We start from the raw sequence: 15,834 nt of genomic DNA, 5'->3' as shown, positions 1-15,834 counted from the left end.
CCGTGTGGGAAATGGTGGAAATTACAACCTTGATCGAAAGACTGGCATAACACACCCGAGTGCAAAACAGGACAATTTATTGGAGCACCCAGAAGCAGATGACTATGCAAAGAATCTAAACTGTATATCTCTTAATTCCCATACACCGATTCCTTTGCCCCCCCCCCCAAACACACACACACACACACACACACACACACACACACACACACACACACACACACACACACACCTCCTTATACCCCATATAAGGCTTAATAAAATTACTCCAATATACCACAAATAACTTCCAAGCTGTCCATGCAGTGCAAAGAAGGACTTTATTAAAACAATTTATGTAAAACAGCTCTTAAAAATTGTACTTAACCAAATTGCTTCATTTTTTTCCGTTACGGCAGCTTTTTTAATTACAACATATTAAAAACTCTTTCATAGAAAAAAAATATGTTTAACAATGTAATCTACAATTACATAGCAAAAACATCAGTAAAATGTTAAGGCACTTGATCACCAGAGAAGGCCACAAATAGGTGTGTTTCACTCATTTGGTTCTTCAGTTAGCAGGACATACCAGCACACTAAAAACTCTTTTTTCCTCTTTTTTCTCCCTTTTTTTTTTTTTGCGTTATGGCAGTAAAAAGGCTGAAGTTATTGAGGAAAAGCAGTCTTTTCTTTAACCTAGTACTATAAAGAACAGACAGACAAGTTAAATTTGGTCCCACAAATTTAAGAAGTGCTCCTTGAATTACACGTAAATTATCGGGGGCAGATATGAGATGTATAAATTATAGCAGGCAAAGCCGGAAACCAAGAACCAGAATTCTGGCAGCGCGCATAAAAGTCTAAAAATGCTGGTTAACCAGAAGATGGCAGTGTGGATCATTAAAGCGCCTGTTGCTTGAATGGATCCTCACATTGGGGAGGAAAAACAAAACAAAAAAAAAAACACCACCATACCGAAGAGCTTGTGTCCAGAAACTGAAACTTTAAACGGCTCCTTTCACAGCATTTCTTTGACTTTGGTTTGACACTTTTTAAACAGACTGAGAGGGGTGCGAGTTGTGGGCAGGAGGTGTCCCCATGGGTAATGACAGGGCAACTCGGGATAAATCTTCACTATTAAATAGGATAATATGCCTGTTTTTCTACACCGTCTATACAAGAATGAAAACAGGCAGTATATAAGCAAAACAGGATATGGATGAGAAACAACAGCCAAGAGGTTAACCTGAAATATGTTCGAATACTTTGTGTTACTGAGGCTCTGTGGTTTAAGATGAACTTCAGAAACTAACTTAAACTTAATGCCTACAGGGAAGCAAACAGATGAGGTTATTATATTAAAAAGATTTTTTTTTAATGATAGTCCTCCATAATTTCACTTTGCAACCAAAATAAATAAAGATAGCATTGGAGAGGTTTTGTTTTTTCTTTGTAAGCATGCTTACATGGTAAAAAACAGCATTTAGCTGGTAATAAACTGTTTTCACAGAACTTTATAAGACAGATAATTCCAACATTCAAATTTTCCTTCACCAGGATGGAAGAATTTGTTTGTCTACCTCCTTTTGACTGAGAGTGGAACAGTGTTGTTCCTCTGCCGGTGTATGACTGTCCATCTTTTGTGCATACCATAGCTTGTTTGAGAGGTTTTGTTTAATTTGCCCCACTCACTTTCCCCAAAAAGGCACAAAAGTGACAGCTTCTTGGCAAAAAAAAAAAAAAAAATTATATATCTCTCGTTAAGACTGACAGCAAGAGGTCATTTTTCCCCAGAAACATTAGTGAAAAATTAGTGACTTTGCTGCATCTCCCTTAAAAGCTTTTGGTCTCATCTGGAACCTGAATTTATTTCTACTTCAACGTGAATGTCTGGATGTCGGCCCTCCCCACCTGACACAGCTTCACTTCACATGATATAAACCAAGGTCCAGTGTTGCTGTGGTTAGCATGGGTGGAGAAGCATTGGCTGGGCTGGCAAAAAAGAAAAAGAAGTCTTCTCGTTTCTTAAACATCCACAACAAAACTCTAGGTCTCCTCGTCCCAGAGGCAGAGCTGTTTTTGGGGAACATAGTACGTGAAATGGTATCCTTTGCTGCAGCTCTTGATGCCACACTTGTAGGTGGAGCCCTTGCCTGTTGCGTCCCGGCTGCGGCAGTACTTCAGCAGACACGGGTACCACTCCAGCCGCAGGGTGTACGTGCAGAGACATGGCTGCCACAAGTCTTTAGTAGCATGACAGGCCTGAAAGCTGGGTAGCTCTGTTGCTTGGGGCAGAACCTCAAATATGGAGCCGTCCACTCCTGTAAAACAAACAGATATTGAAGCATGTGGCAGTTAAAAACAAAAAGCAAGCAGTCGCGCGTCTGCGCCGATCGCTCCCTTTTCTGATTCCGCTCAATTAAATGCGGCTGTGATCTAGAGAGCGCAAACAAAGTGGCATAAAACAGGCGAGATGCTGCAGTGAAAGGGCAGCTTTGTTATGCTAAGGAGACGCTACGATAGGTCCCTGTGCAGATAACGGCGCAGAGCGCTCGGTGAACCGTGACCATCAACATTGTTTTCTTAATAACAAAGCTGTCAGCTGACAATAGTGCTGTCGTATGAATTCTCCTCAGCTCGAATAATTTGGATTTCGCTGCTATAAAGAATCTGCATCTCGCTGCAAACTGCTTTTTTGAAAACAAATGGTTAAATAATGGGCTGAACCTCTCCGATAAACAAAATTAATCTGCATGCACACACATGCCGTTTCACCCTATTTCATAGTGTGCAAGAAGGCAGTTTGGAGAGCAAAGAGCGAAAGAGGAGAGGAACCTAGATAACATGCACAGTCACACAGTCTTATCATTGAAACCCCACAAGATAATACTTGAAGTCATATCACTAGAATTAAGTGGAAAGAGGTGTCTTGAAGAGAGAAACAGGGAAGATAGTGTTGAGGAGATTAGGAGAATCAGTTCAGAGACGTATGCAGAATTAGAGAGACAATCAGGAGAGGAGAAAGAAAAGGGGGTGGGGGGGGGAGGGTACAAAAACACCAGCAGAGTTTATGTGAGGTTCAATAATAAACAAAAATCAGATGGCCGCTGACCTTTTTCCAGCCAGTATTTCACATCTGCCTCACTGGTGTAGATGGCCTCGCGAGCCTCGCTACACATGTTGTGGATGTGGGCGCTGAGGTGCCAGGCCCGACTTAGATTGACCGCTGCGCTCATAGTCAGCTGCTCCAGGCCTCTCCGCTCCTCTGCCAAACGAATGGCCTGGGGATTTTTCTGGGAAAGACGTAATATCCTCAGATTCTCCACAGTATATAATCAGCTGAAAAATTTCCATAGCACAATCTCCACCGTGTCATACCTGCCTGAGACGGGCCATGGACTCGCTGGGGATGATCTCATTGCGGTTGAGGCGGGACACGAAGCACAGGGCTTGGTACTGGTTCTGCCCTCGTTCCAGCTCGCCCAGGATCAGCGCTCGGAATATTTTCACATCCTGAAAAAGCCAAAGGGATGAGAAATGAAAAAGCTGAACAGATGACTCCCGGAAAGTATCGGGAATAGTAGTCGAGGCAAGGTTATGATAAGTTGTTGTTTATATGAGGAGAATCATCCAAATTAGAACACATACTGTTTCCATTACGGTACTTAAAGCAGTTCAATGATGTCCAAACAGCTGTCTACTCAAAGAAACAAAGGGTTTATATTCACCTCACCCATAAAGGCTCACATGACAGCTTGTTGATACTTTTTGTCTGCAGACCTGTGCAATGAGGCTCCTATAATACTGTAGTATTCTGCTGTGTCAAATTAAACCTTTCCAGCCTGTTTCTTGTCAGACCTACTAGAATTTCTCACATGCCAGAAATGTCAGACTCAATTTAGCATGCTGTTTAAAGTAGAACTGTACTACTAGCAAAATGTCAATAGTGAGAATTTTCACTCACACACACACTCACACACACGTTGGCAAATGTGCGAGCGATCTGGCACCAAACCAAAAGGCCATAAAGAGTTTGGTGAGGGGCAAGGCAAAGCATGATGGGAAGCTTCGAGAGTTTGGAGAGCAGAGCAGTAGACCTGTCCTCCTATTCATTAGAACCCCACTCCAAACCCCCTCCTCCTTGGCTTCAGCTCCAACACAGACACACAGTCCTAAATACCCCTCCTCCGCTTTTCACACACCCGTCTGAAGCAAACAGGCAGCTGAGGAGTAACAGTTTGAAGGCTTTCACTCCCTGAGCAGGAGGAACTCTGGAATAGATAAACAGCTCCGAGATAACCCCACTGAGTTCTTCCACTTCCTGTATGGAGAAGAGTACACCCTGGCAAGAAGGCAATGCATTCTGCCTCACAAGTGTTTACGCTCTGCAGTCCTTTACAGACTGCTTGGATCTTCACTCCAACAGCCACTTTTGTCTGTGAAAAGAGACACTGGCAAGGGTACAATAGCAGCACGGGTATTACACAAGGCAATCCTGTTTGACCCCTGGAAAGAAAATTACTAAGCAAATATTGATTATATAGCTTTATGAGCTGTTCACATGGTACTCAGAGGAACACAGAAATGAGCCAGTGGAAATTATATGCCTCAGCTTTTTCCTGCAGACACAAAACAATAAGATAATGTCAAAGAGCGGAGGAAGAGATATCACAGCGAAAAGAGTGAGTACAATGCCTACAGCGAGAAGGACAAGAGGGCCATTTGCCCCAGAGTGCAGGAGTAAGCAGAGGCCATGACTTCAAGACCTCCCATGCTGCAGACACATAGTGCTACGCTGGGACACCGGGTGGGGAGAAGAGAGGGAGGGAGGGACAGAAAGAAGAGGAAGGTATTCGTGTCAGCCACATGGATTTGCCCCAGGGCTCTCTGGGTAATTACAGAGCAGCATGGCAGTTCCACTAGCTCTGCTTCTCTGGAAGCGACTCAACAGCAAAGCGAAGACACTGATCCCCTCCTGTTGTGTCATTATGTCTCGTGATTAATGATTGTCTAATTTCTACTCTGCGTCTAGGCCAAAAGGGCAAAGGTAGTTTAACAGTGCTTACTGTGGCAACGATTTTTATTGATGCAATTTTGTATCAAAATGACATCATCTGCACACCATGGAAAGTCTTACGGGCACAGTTTGACAGTCATGGTGTTGAAAAATTGGGAGCACAGATTGGGAGCTGTGGCAAGTCGACAGGGTGAAATATTACAGGGGGTACTAAGGGTAACATCCATTCCCATTGTTATGTCTCATTATGGCAAAGTAAACAAACAATAATGATGAAATACCAAAAGGTATGTGTTTTACTGCCTAGTTTTATTGTTTTGGCTAAGTTTTTGGACTTACATTACCTAATTAGGAAGCAAACAGGCAGCGATCAGGTTCCAGAAAATAATTTCCCCAGAAGCAGCTTCTGGCTACACGTAGCTAGAATTAGCATCGGATCAGTTTTGACCTAAGACATGTCAAGCTGTGCAGAGCAAATGAGAAGGTCAGGATGGCAGGAAAATCCCCTTAATTATAGAAAAAAAACAAAAAAAAACAAAACATACAAACCCCCCCCAAAAAAACAACCCTCCTCCTGGAGATTAAATGCTTCACTTCTGAAGAGCTCCTGAAATGATTTGAAGCCATGCCAAGGACAGAACAAAGCTGCACAACAAACATAAAGCACGCTCATGATGTATTACTGGGGTAGCGCAGACTATTCTAGGATGTGGCAGCATTATGCTTCAGGTAAACTCCAAAAAAAATGGCTGCACCAGATGTGAGAGCAGAGTTTGTGTGCACCACACCCACCATTCAAACTACAGAAAATTACTCTAGTTCTGGCATTTTGCCAGTAGACTACCTGGCTGGTGGTACTTAAGAGTTTACAGTAGTCTATAGATTTCCATTTATCCGTGTTACACAATTTGAGTTAAAATATAGAAATTAAAACCCTGAAGATCAGAAGTTGAATATAAAACCATACCTGCAAATATTAACCAAAGAGATACTTTCACCTGCATACCTGCTTTAGAACTTTTTCATTGCACAAAGAACCGCTCCAGCTGGTCTGTGGATTCAAACCGGACACTTTCTTGCTATGACCTGGACGATGCTAACCATTGCCCCTCATAAATATATATTTGTCTTAGCATTTTAGTGTTTAGAGGATATAACTTGTCCATAAGTGTATAACGGCTGGCCCTCCCTCAACCTAGTTCTACTGGAGGTTTCTTCCTGTTAGAAGAGTTTTTCCTCCCCACTGTCACCAAAGTGCTTGCTAATTGGGAGCCATCTGATTGTTGGGGTTTTCTGCTTTATTCTACATATTTGTAGCAACTTTACCTTACAATTTAAAGCGCCTCGAGGTGACTGTTGTTGTGATTTGCTGCTATATGAAAAACTGAACTGCACTGAATTGAACTTTTACAGTTTCTGGATGGTGATATTTCTTTTATCTTTATCTTCTGACAGGCCAAGATGTTTTGTAGTCTTCATATTCAGCTGGCAGCATTGGTATATTTTGTGCGCAGTCATGTAGTGAGAGTAGTTAAAATTTAATTACGACCTTTGAATGACAACACCAAACCAGTGCTGAGGACATGTCAGCTCAGGTCACGCTCGAGTAAAATTTCACTGACATTCTGACAGCAAACAGAGTAAAATAGTTATATCATCTTTGCTGCCCGCCAGAAAAAACCACCACCGTTTGGGATGTGTGCAGATGCACTCCAAAGCGTGATAAAGAAAACACAATAAAGGAGTGAAACATGAAGTGATTAAAGTAAGGTTTACACCTGTTGTTATGATGACAGGCAATATCACTAGGAGAGAGTGCGCACTCGTCTTACTGATCAAACAACAGCTATCTCTTTTTACAATCTCCCAAGCGGGAAGGTGTTTTTAAAGTCGCCGAATTATGCAAACAGAGGACTGACAGAAGATCAAACAAATATGAGACGGGGAGGAAAGGCGCTTCTGTGGTCACAGTATGGGGTAATCCCTTCCTGTTGTAACAAAACCTGCTTCATTCGTGTGATGGATTATAGAGAAAGATTTCGTCAGTTCCTGATAAAATACACCACACTGCCAAAAAGTAGACACAATAATTGCCTGGGATGCATATGGCAAGAAAAACAGTAATGCTGGAATCGAGTAGACTTGCTAGAGCTTGAAAGCACCCCTTAATTTCAAAATACTCCCTAAAGAGGAGGTGCCCACATTTGGAAAATGAGTCACCCCCCTTAAAGAGTGTTTACACCTAGAAAAAAAAAATTAGAGTAATAACTTGCTGACCAACATTACAGAAAATAACCACCTTCGGACATTACGAATTAAAAAGGCAACCTTATTCCCATCTTTAAAAAGACTGGCGATACCATAATCAAAGGGCAGCGTATCCTTGAGTTTTTTTTACTCTAGCAGAGCAGCGTAAATGTCAGGGTGGCTATAAATAATCCACACAAGTGCAAATTCCTTAACATTGCTCGCTTACACATAGGACTTAGTCCATTTGCAGACAAACTACCACTGGCCAACAGCCAAACAAGTCTGTATTCATGCAACATGACTGGTGGGTCAAACGAAGACCTGTTAATCAGGAGAGAGGGTAGGGGCTCGTTTCATTGGTGGTTACCTTTGGTGGGTCAGATTATTTAAGAGGTGCACAAAAGCCCATTCAGACACTCAAAGGGTGCCATTTACAGTGAACATTCTCAGACACTGTAACCCAGCAAGACAAACTCCGTCTCCTTGCAGAGTATATACCTGGTTTACAGGCTGTTAAAATAGGAGCCCAGCAATGAAAAGCAGTCCAAACGCTCATGGGAACATTGCACCTGCACTTGCAAGAGATATATGTATCTCAGTTTGAGTGCCATTCTGGCTGAACCGATTCACACTCGATGCAAGGATGGATATTCACGCACAAGTGCACCCACACACACGCACACAAACAGTACAGCAGTATGTGTTCCCTGTGCAGGGGGTTCTTCCTGTTTTCAAATCCCCCCTAAGACCCTGTCTGTTGATAAGGCTGATGGCTGGCTGTGGAGGACTGCTGGTAAGCCACGCTATGATGAGTCATTTGGGATCAGTGTGGGTCTGTGTGGATATTTGCCTGACATAGGACCAAAAAGTTTATGTAATACTTTAAAAAAATGAACAAATAAGATTAAAGTCAAGCTTGTATACTATCAAAAGTTTAAAAAAAAAAAAGGGGCAATGTAATCTTTACATAAAATTCAGCACCGTGCAGCCTTCCAGTTTATTCGCTTGTCTCGAGTGATGAAACCTTGTGTTTACTTTTAAAATCCCGAACCTACGTAAATGGCTCCGACTGCCTTTTGAAAACGCGTATGGATTTTAAATGTTTGGTGACGGGACAGGGTATTTGCTTTAGTGTGTGAGGGAAGCCATTCAAAGCAGCAGCAAAAAAAAAAAAGCACAGGTTTTTGGCAGGGATTAAAGATCATTTTTGGGAGACAGAGGGAAAGACGCACACAGACAAAAGGAACGGGAGAAAAGCCACTGAGCTAAGACATGCTTTGAGCTGAAGTTAATTACAGACGCCCCAAAGGCAGGAATGTGGAGCCACATTTAGGTCTGGTCACACCTGGCTGTCCAAAGAGCTAACCAATTAGTAAACACTGGCAATGAATGGACAATCAAAACACTGGAAGCCATGAAAAGAAAGGTTTTCCTGTTGGCTATTCTCCTGACAAGAATGCAAAAGGAGCTTACCTTTCCCAGTGCATGAGGGGTTAATGTTTAGGTGTTACACATGAGCACAAAAATACAACCGAAATTCTTTTTAAAAAGACTAACTCTGCACAGCCCACAACATCATTTTATTCATTCATGCAGAATCTGGATACAATTAAGTAGACACACAAACAGTTTATGGGGGACTCTGCATCCAGGAAATGAGAAAGAGGCAAGCAGTGAGTGCTAACAGGGAAGGAAATGAGGCAGATAGATGAGGCATAAACAATAGAGATGGCCACAGTCCCATTCAGCCTCCAACTGTTGTTGCACATCTTTCATATCCGGTTTCAGGAACCACAAAAATAATGGTATTATTCAAACTATACATATTGATAATAGGTTTTATGTAACAACATATCCTTTATGAGCCTTTTTCTTAAAAAACAGAATCTGTTTTATGACAGGAAAGGTGACACGACAGATTGTTGACAAGGAAAAGGGTGTTGTAATGCCTTCCCAGGTGTGGACCCCTATGACTTAACTGCCTGAACTATCACTGACCTAAAAATAAAATAAATAAGTCCGAAGTTTGCGAAGTGGCGCTACCCAAACGGACACAGCCATGAATTTGACAAAAAGAATATTTCAGGAGACAGAAAGATCTGGCACGCTTCAATTCTTTGTCAGTGTCATTGCCAATCTTCTTCATCTTAAACCATCTGTAGTTAGACAAAAATTACAACTATGTACACTGCAAGCCACAACTGCCGTCTTCATGTCCGTCAAAGGCTGCTACCACAGCACCGTGCGGTCCCTGTCCTGATCAGTAAGAATTTTTTTTAAAAAGCTAGATGATAGTCATCTCTCTGCTCTGGTCTCTCCCTGGAAGCAGAGACTGTGAAAATGGGAAGCTCTTTATCAGCAGTATTAAATGTGAACATCTGGCCTTCTGGCGAGAGGAGGAGGGGAAAAGGATAAAGACACCAACAGGCGCAAAGGGGCCACCAGAGGCCAAAGGGGGATCATGAGGAGACCTGAATGGCAACAACAAGACCACAGAAGAAGCTTGTTTTGGTGTTTTGTTTTTGATTTTTAGGGGGGGGAAAAAAAGCAGGGAAAATTATGGCCATGGGTAAACAAACAAACAAAAAGTTCACTTTTAAATACTTCAAAGTTAGCTGAACTCTTCCTCCAGCACAGAGTAACCTTACAAGATCTTAATGTACTAAAACAAAAAGTAAGCGTTCAAGAATGCCACCTCAAAGATTTAAGACAAGAAAGCAGAACTAGGCAGTAACTTCTCTGAACAGAGTCATTTTCCCACGCAAAAAACATACAAAAGGAAAGCAGAGTAGGAGGCGAGGTCTTCAAAGTTCATCCCTTGAGTAAACAATTTGCCACATGGATTTCTGTGACTCACAGATTGCTCACAGTCACCGTTTGGAGTGTGAAAACCTGTGTGCCTTATAACGTACTGAACGTACCTGAAGCAACAACAACACTTCCTGGAACAGGTGACACTCACCCATAAAAAGGACTTTACAAGTTTGTACAAGTGACAAAGAGGGATGGTGTTTCAAGGTTGAGTAAGAGGCAAGGTGTGGCAGCCAAAAGTAAAGAAAAAAAAAAGGTTGCTACGGTACTGTACTAATGTGAAGTACCTGTAACATGGGAAAAAAACACAACAGCCAGTTGTGACTCTTGGCAAACCTCTGCGTTTTACACTAACAAGAAAAAGAACAAAGTGGACTGTCATCGGCCTCCCACGCAGGAAAAAAAAGAAAAGAAAAAGAGTTTGTCTGACAGATAATGCAGTTAAACAATTCTAATGGCGCATACAGCATACGAAGGCTCGAAGAGAACTCTGAATGAGCACCTGCCTAACTGGGTCACACTCTGCAACCCAATGGGAGGGCACACAGAAAAGCTAACCAACCTAACTCCCCACCCTCAACTTTCCTTCTGTGTCTGACACAGCACATGAGGGTGTGTGGGAAAAAAAAAACTCCAATCCATTCTTACGGCAAGCTTATTTCTGGGCGTGTGCATAAAGCCTCTGTGCTTTGAAGACCATCACAATGAGCTGAGCTGACGGTAACGCAGGCCTCCGCAGTGAAAGCCGATCCAGTTTGCAAGGTTCAGGGAGAAAAAAAAGAAAACGGACACCGACGTGCTCATCAGTGCCATCATTCACAAGATCCTGACCCAGTTAACGGGATGGTGTAAGGTGCAGATGATCATCCCCATCGAAAAACTCTGAACCTCAAATATAGTTGGTGATTTTTTTGGATCAGCAGTTTCTTTGTTCTCCCACACCCCTATTTTCAAAATTGTTCCAATAACTGAGGTTTTGGTAAGAACAGCAAACTCCTAAAGCTTTGTCACCCAAAGTAGTAAAAACGCTAGCGTGAGCGGAAGCCTTTCAAATTTCCTTCTAACTGATGGTATCAGCTGTTTATTCCTACTATCTCAAACTATGCAGTTCTAGTTTTAAAGTGCAGAAAGAAAAAAAAAGATCCTCTGAGCTTTAACGACCATATTAGGTGGCTAAAGGGGTGACTGTCTGCATTTTGTTTCAGATGCTTTTAAATCACTTTTGACTTTTCTTGCTGGTTAGGATTAGGCATTAAAAAAAACAAACCCATAGTTAAGAGAACAAGAGGGATTGCGGTTGGGTTTAAACATGCCACCTGACATTGCACTTAAAGGGCAAAGGAATCCTTTACAAGCATTCACATGCAGTCACTTAAGAGTGACAAACTTGCTACATTATTTAAAGCACACCTTAGATGTATCAAAGGACACCTAGTTATTTGACATCATGGAAATGACAGCAATGCACTTGCTACTGGCCGCCTAACATTAAATTGTAACTGCAGTGCGCCCCACGGTGTACTTCTAATAAGAGTCCCAAGCCCTGATAAGCGTGGAGGTTTGCGTCAAGAAGGAATCGAATCAAACATCTAGGAATAAAAGAAGACCTAAAAAGTCTATAAATCGAAATAGGCCCCGAAATTTAAAACCCTGAAATCGTATCCAGATAATAAAAAGGCTTTACAGTTGCAGGCCAAGGTGCCTGAAACTATAGATGTACGATGACGTGCACCACTGCATCCCAGATCCCCGTGAAGTCATTCACATTCCTGCATTGATGGACAGAAAAGACAAGACACACAAACACCAAATCTGGAAAGACCCAAAACAAGCCCTGAAAGATGAGGGTCATTTCCCTCGCATTGACCTTAAGACGACGGTTTATGTTAAGCTCAGGGTACTAGCCTGTGTTGAACCATAAATTGCAGAATTTAATGGGGTGGAAAGGGGGGGGATACCAAATTGGCAGCTACCTTCTCTATTCAGAGCGACATCTGTGCTGAGATTTGTCTCACAGTGGGGGGAAAAAAAAAAAAAAAAAAATCTGCAGATCGACGTGAAACATTTCATCAGGATATTTCTGAGCTGCAGACAGATTGCTGCAATTTTACATAATTTAGAGTCGATTCAGCTGTAAATACTTCATGGAGACCCCAGACGGGAATGAAAAGCTCCTTTACTGCACGCTGAAAAAAGAAAAAAGAAAAGAAAAGAAAAAAAAAGAGTGTAACCTTCAAATGCAATTACAGAATAAGTGGCAGATAATCAACTCCATCCAACCCCATAACGCCTGTGCTTCATAAAAAAAGCAAACCGCACTATCATAAATCTGTTGCTTTGAAGTGAACAGACAGCGGTGTCCACATGTTGAGATTCAGTCAACATGACACAGAGGTGTCATGAGCAAGCTAAAACCACCTTTTCATCTTTTCCATATGCTTACAGACCATCAGAGAACCTTCCTGAAATCGCTGCACGGCTCATACACTGTGATTCATTGCTTGGATAAGGTTGACTAAACTTCCCTCTCACATTCAGCAGACCACTTCACCAGTGTCTAATGGCTATAACATCTACCATCACATTTTGCCACGTATTCACAAAGCAGCAAATAGTAATGAGGCTGCTGTCCCGTGACTACATTTCAGTTCTTTTTTTAAATCTCAGTGAACGAGACTTGCTCTTCAAAATGTGACATTATCTATCGAGCCATCCATATTTTTTGTGTCTCATCATTAGAACTCAGTGTTTAACATCCCTCTTAAAACACTCCGCTTCCCACAGGCGCTCGTCTGAACTATATATTCATGGCAGCTGGAAGTGACAGCTCATCCAACTTTCCATAAATCTTGGGAGATACTGCACAAGACTTGAATGAAAACCACATGCAGAAGAAACAAGGCGGGGGCAGGAGACAAGGGGGGGGGGGGGGGGGGTGAGACAGAAAGAGGGGAGAGGTAGGGGGGAGCAGCAAGAGGCTGACCTACAACTGTACAGATAAATCAGGCAGCGGAAAAGTAAAGCGATCTAAGAGGTTCAAATAAACCAAACCATATGTGCAGATGTGATGTGCGCTGGAGTGTGTGCATGCGTGACGGGGTACAGCAACCCTGCACGGTCAGGAAAAGGGCTCCCTGCTCTCAGATCACTGTACGTCTCTTTCTGTGGGTGTCACCAGCGATTGAGGGGTGACGGCCTCTTCTCTTTCAACTCTAAATTAGCTGTTTTGGTTAGTGAACCAGACGTGCAGATCAAAAAGGTCAGACATGCCCACTTAATCCTGGTAAATCTCCCCCTTCACATCTCGCCAGCCTGTCAGCTTCTGTGTGACAGCAACCATCACAGACACATGCCTTTGCTCTGTGCACCCCCCCCCCACCACACATGCCCCTCTTATGCAAAGCAGTTGTTTTTTTATTTTGCAAGACTGACAATTTCACGAGTCTCCGGATAGCCATTGACAAAAGCAAAACAGTGTCATCTTTCCAAAATGTTACAACTGGTTGGCGTTGGACACTTGAGCTGTTTGTCTATATTTTAGAAGAATGCTAAATATGGCCACTTATGATCAGCTCTGAACGGGACCCTTGAGCTGCAGGGGTTTCGAAGGCCATTAGGGTCTTGGGGGCGTCACATCTAAGGAGCAGCAGCTGTCTTGACCTCGGTGAAACTCAGCTGTGATGGAAAGGGATGAATGAAACTTTATACTTCAGCTTAAATATGGGCTACAGTAACTGCTCAGATTTTTCCCCTTTATTTAAAAAAAAAAAGGCTTTAGGTGTGATTTTGTTTAAGATTCAGATCTGTGACCCTGAATTAAAATTTAACAAAGTAGCTTGAACCAAGAAGCCATTGTTGCGGATTTCAACACCTAAGGGATACACAGATTTGGGGAGAATTGGGGGTTCTGATTATGTGAACGGTGCAGATCCTTGATCAGATTTTTGGGGGGTTGTAGGGGTGGATGGGTGTATTATACCAAAGTAAGGGGGTGGAGGGGCACAGCAGTAGTGCCTTTTAGTTAGATTTGGACTGACTTTAAGGATTAGAGACAAGACACAATTTCTTATTTTTAAGTGGGGACTTCCTATAGTGACTTCCAGGACCACCGAGGGAGTGTTATGAGTCTGCAGGTATAAAATGGGAAGCATGAAATTAAGTTCTTTGTTAATTAGTTCTGATTCTGGAGGGGAAATTGCAGTTATTCAATAACCTAAAATTCAAATGAGCCAGGGGGAAGTATCCGCCTCATGTTCAGCGGTAAGCAGGACAACCTCTTACCCGTTTGAAGTCCACCACAAAAGTGATGAGCGTCCCATCTCCCTGCTTGAACTCGAGTGATATCGAGTCTTTCTCGCTGTCCGCCTCCAAAACCTCCTCGGTCACCAGTCCGTCAGAGAGCCGGACTCGGACCCGCAGCTCCGCAGCGAGTCCCACAGCCACGAGCAGCACAAGGGCGCAGAAACGAGTCAGTATCCGACCTGGAGCCGCGGAGATGCAACTCGCAAACATCCCCGAAGACGCAAAACCGTACCCGAGAGAGCAAAAAATCGAGGCGAAATCCAGAGGTCTCCGCTCATATCCCAGCTGTGTTCTTCTCTTGTGCCGTGTTGTCTCGTCAAGTCTTTTCCCTCATGATCAAAGTTTGGTGGGTCACTCTTTCATGCGGTCCCCCCGCCGTGCGTCAGTACTTTCCACAATTACGGGCACATTCATAGGAATCAGGCGACAAACACACGTCCTCACTGCAATCTCTCCCTTTCACTTCTGGGACCAGTTCCCTTCCATTGAAAGTGTGTCGCTCCGGTGTTGTTGATAAGATCATGCGCACTTCAGCTCCCTCCCGCACCACAGTCAAGAGTCCGATGATTGCACGCTGCTTCTCACTCTGCTTTGTGTTGATGTTCACGTCTTCTCTCTCTCTCTCTCTCACTCTTTTCTTACCTCCTTCTGACTCTCACTTAGTCCCGTCACTTCCTATCCGTCGGTATCCCGCTGCTCGCCTGGCCTCCAAACTTTCTGCGGCGTGTGAGTGAAATAGCGCACTGATGGTAGTAAACTCTTAAAGCCATACCACCCTCAGAAAAGTCTGCCCATCCCCCTAAAGGCCTCATGTGATCCTCCTGCACTCCACAGCAAATACCCCCCTCCTCCACCCCAGCAATTAGGAAAAAAAGGTGTTTGTAGGGGGATTTGTAAATCACAGCTCCGTGCGTGTTGCTCACGGCATGTAGGGATGATTAAAATGCATGAGCAAACTATACCGTGCAGCTGGCGGTGGTCGTAAAGCAAACAATAACCAAGCAGGTAAAAATGTTGGAAACATAGAAGATATTATCTTAAGTTTAAAAGCCCTGTGATGTGAGTAAATAGGATGCGCGCGGATGTGCTATCTTGTGGAGGTAATATTGGATTAAATGCGCCAAAACAGGGATGTCAAACATAAGGCCAGGGGGCCAAAATCGGTCAGCCAAAGATTTCAAACTGGTCCACTGAGCAGCTTTGGAGACTGTGAAGGAGCATGTAAATTTTTGGTTTTAAACTGTATTTTCACAAGTTTTTGCAGCCTCTCCTACTGATAAAGACTTCCCCTTAATGGCCTCTCCATGGCCATTCATACAGCACCAAAGTAAAAAAGCGGTAGTTTGTGTTTTTCCTTCACTACATTTTTTAAAATCTTCTATAGAAATTTGATTTTTTACAGTCGGTTCACGTAAAAGAAAAAAAAAATCAATCAATCAGTCAATAAAGGAAATAAAGGACACTGTGGAGGT

General features: G+C 43.0%; 1 protein-coding gene across 1 annotated transcript; it reads right to left on the bottom strand.

The window, feature by feature from the left end:
* Positions 1 to 301: 301 nt before the first annotated feature.
* oafa (OAF homolog a (Drosophila)) lies at positions 302 to 15,083 on the bottom strand. Its single transcript, XM_026192189.2, has 4 exons — positions 14,342 to 15,083; positions 3,361 to 3,495; positions 3,095 to 3,275; positions 302 to 2,303 (listed from the first exon to the last, which is right to left on the bottom strand). The coding sequence occupies exons 1-4, from the start codon at positions 14,570 to 14,572 to the stop codon at positions 2,029 to 2,031; spliced, it is 822 nt and encodes a 273-aa protein (XP_026047974.1). The 5' UTR covers positions 14,573 to 15,083; the 3' UTR covers positions 302 to 2,028.
* Between the last annotated feature and the right edge of the window lie 751 nt (positions 15,084 to 15,834).

This window comes from Astatotilapia calliptera, chromosome 14, assembly GCF_964374335.1.
Source record: "Astatotilapia calliptera chromosome 14, fAstCal68.1, whole genome shotgun sequence".
NCBI lineage: Eukaryota > Metazoa > Chordata > Actinopteri > Cichliformes > Cichlidae > Astatotilapia > Astatotilapia calliptera.
The sequence above is the reverse complement of the archived record's forward strand: the minus strand, read 5'-3'. Positions and strand labels throughout refer to the sequence as shown.

Coding starts and splice junctions, on each gene's coding strand:
- oafa (XM_026192189.2), bottom strand. CDS start 14,572: ATGTTTGCGAGTTGCATCTCCGCGGCTCCAGGTCGGATACTGACTCGT. Junction 3,496..14,341: donor TTGTGGTGGACTTCAAACGG/GTAAGAGGTTGT, acceptor TGGCTTTTTCAG/GATGTGAAAATATTCCGAGC. Junction 2,304..3,094: donor GAAATACTGGCTGGAAAAAG/GTCAGCGGCCAT, acceptor TTTGTTTTACAG/GAGTGGACGGCTCCATATTT.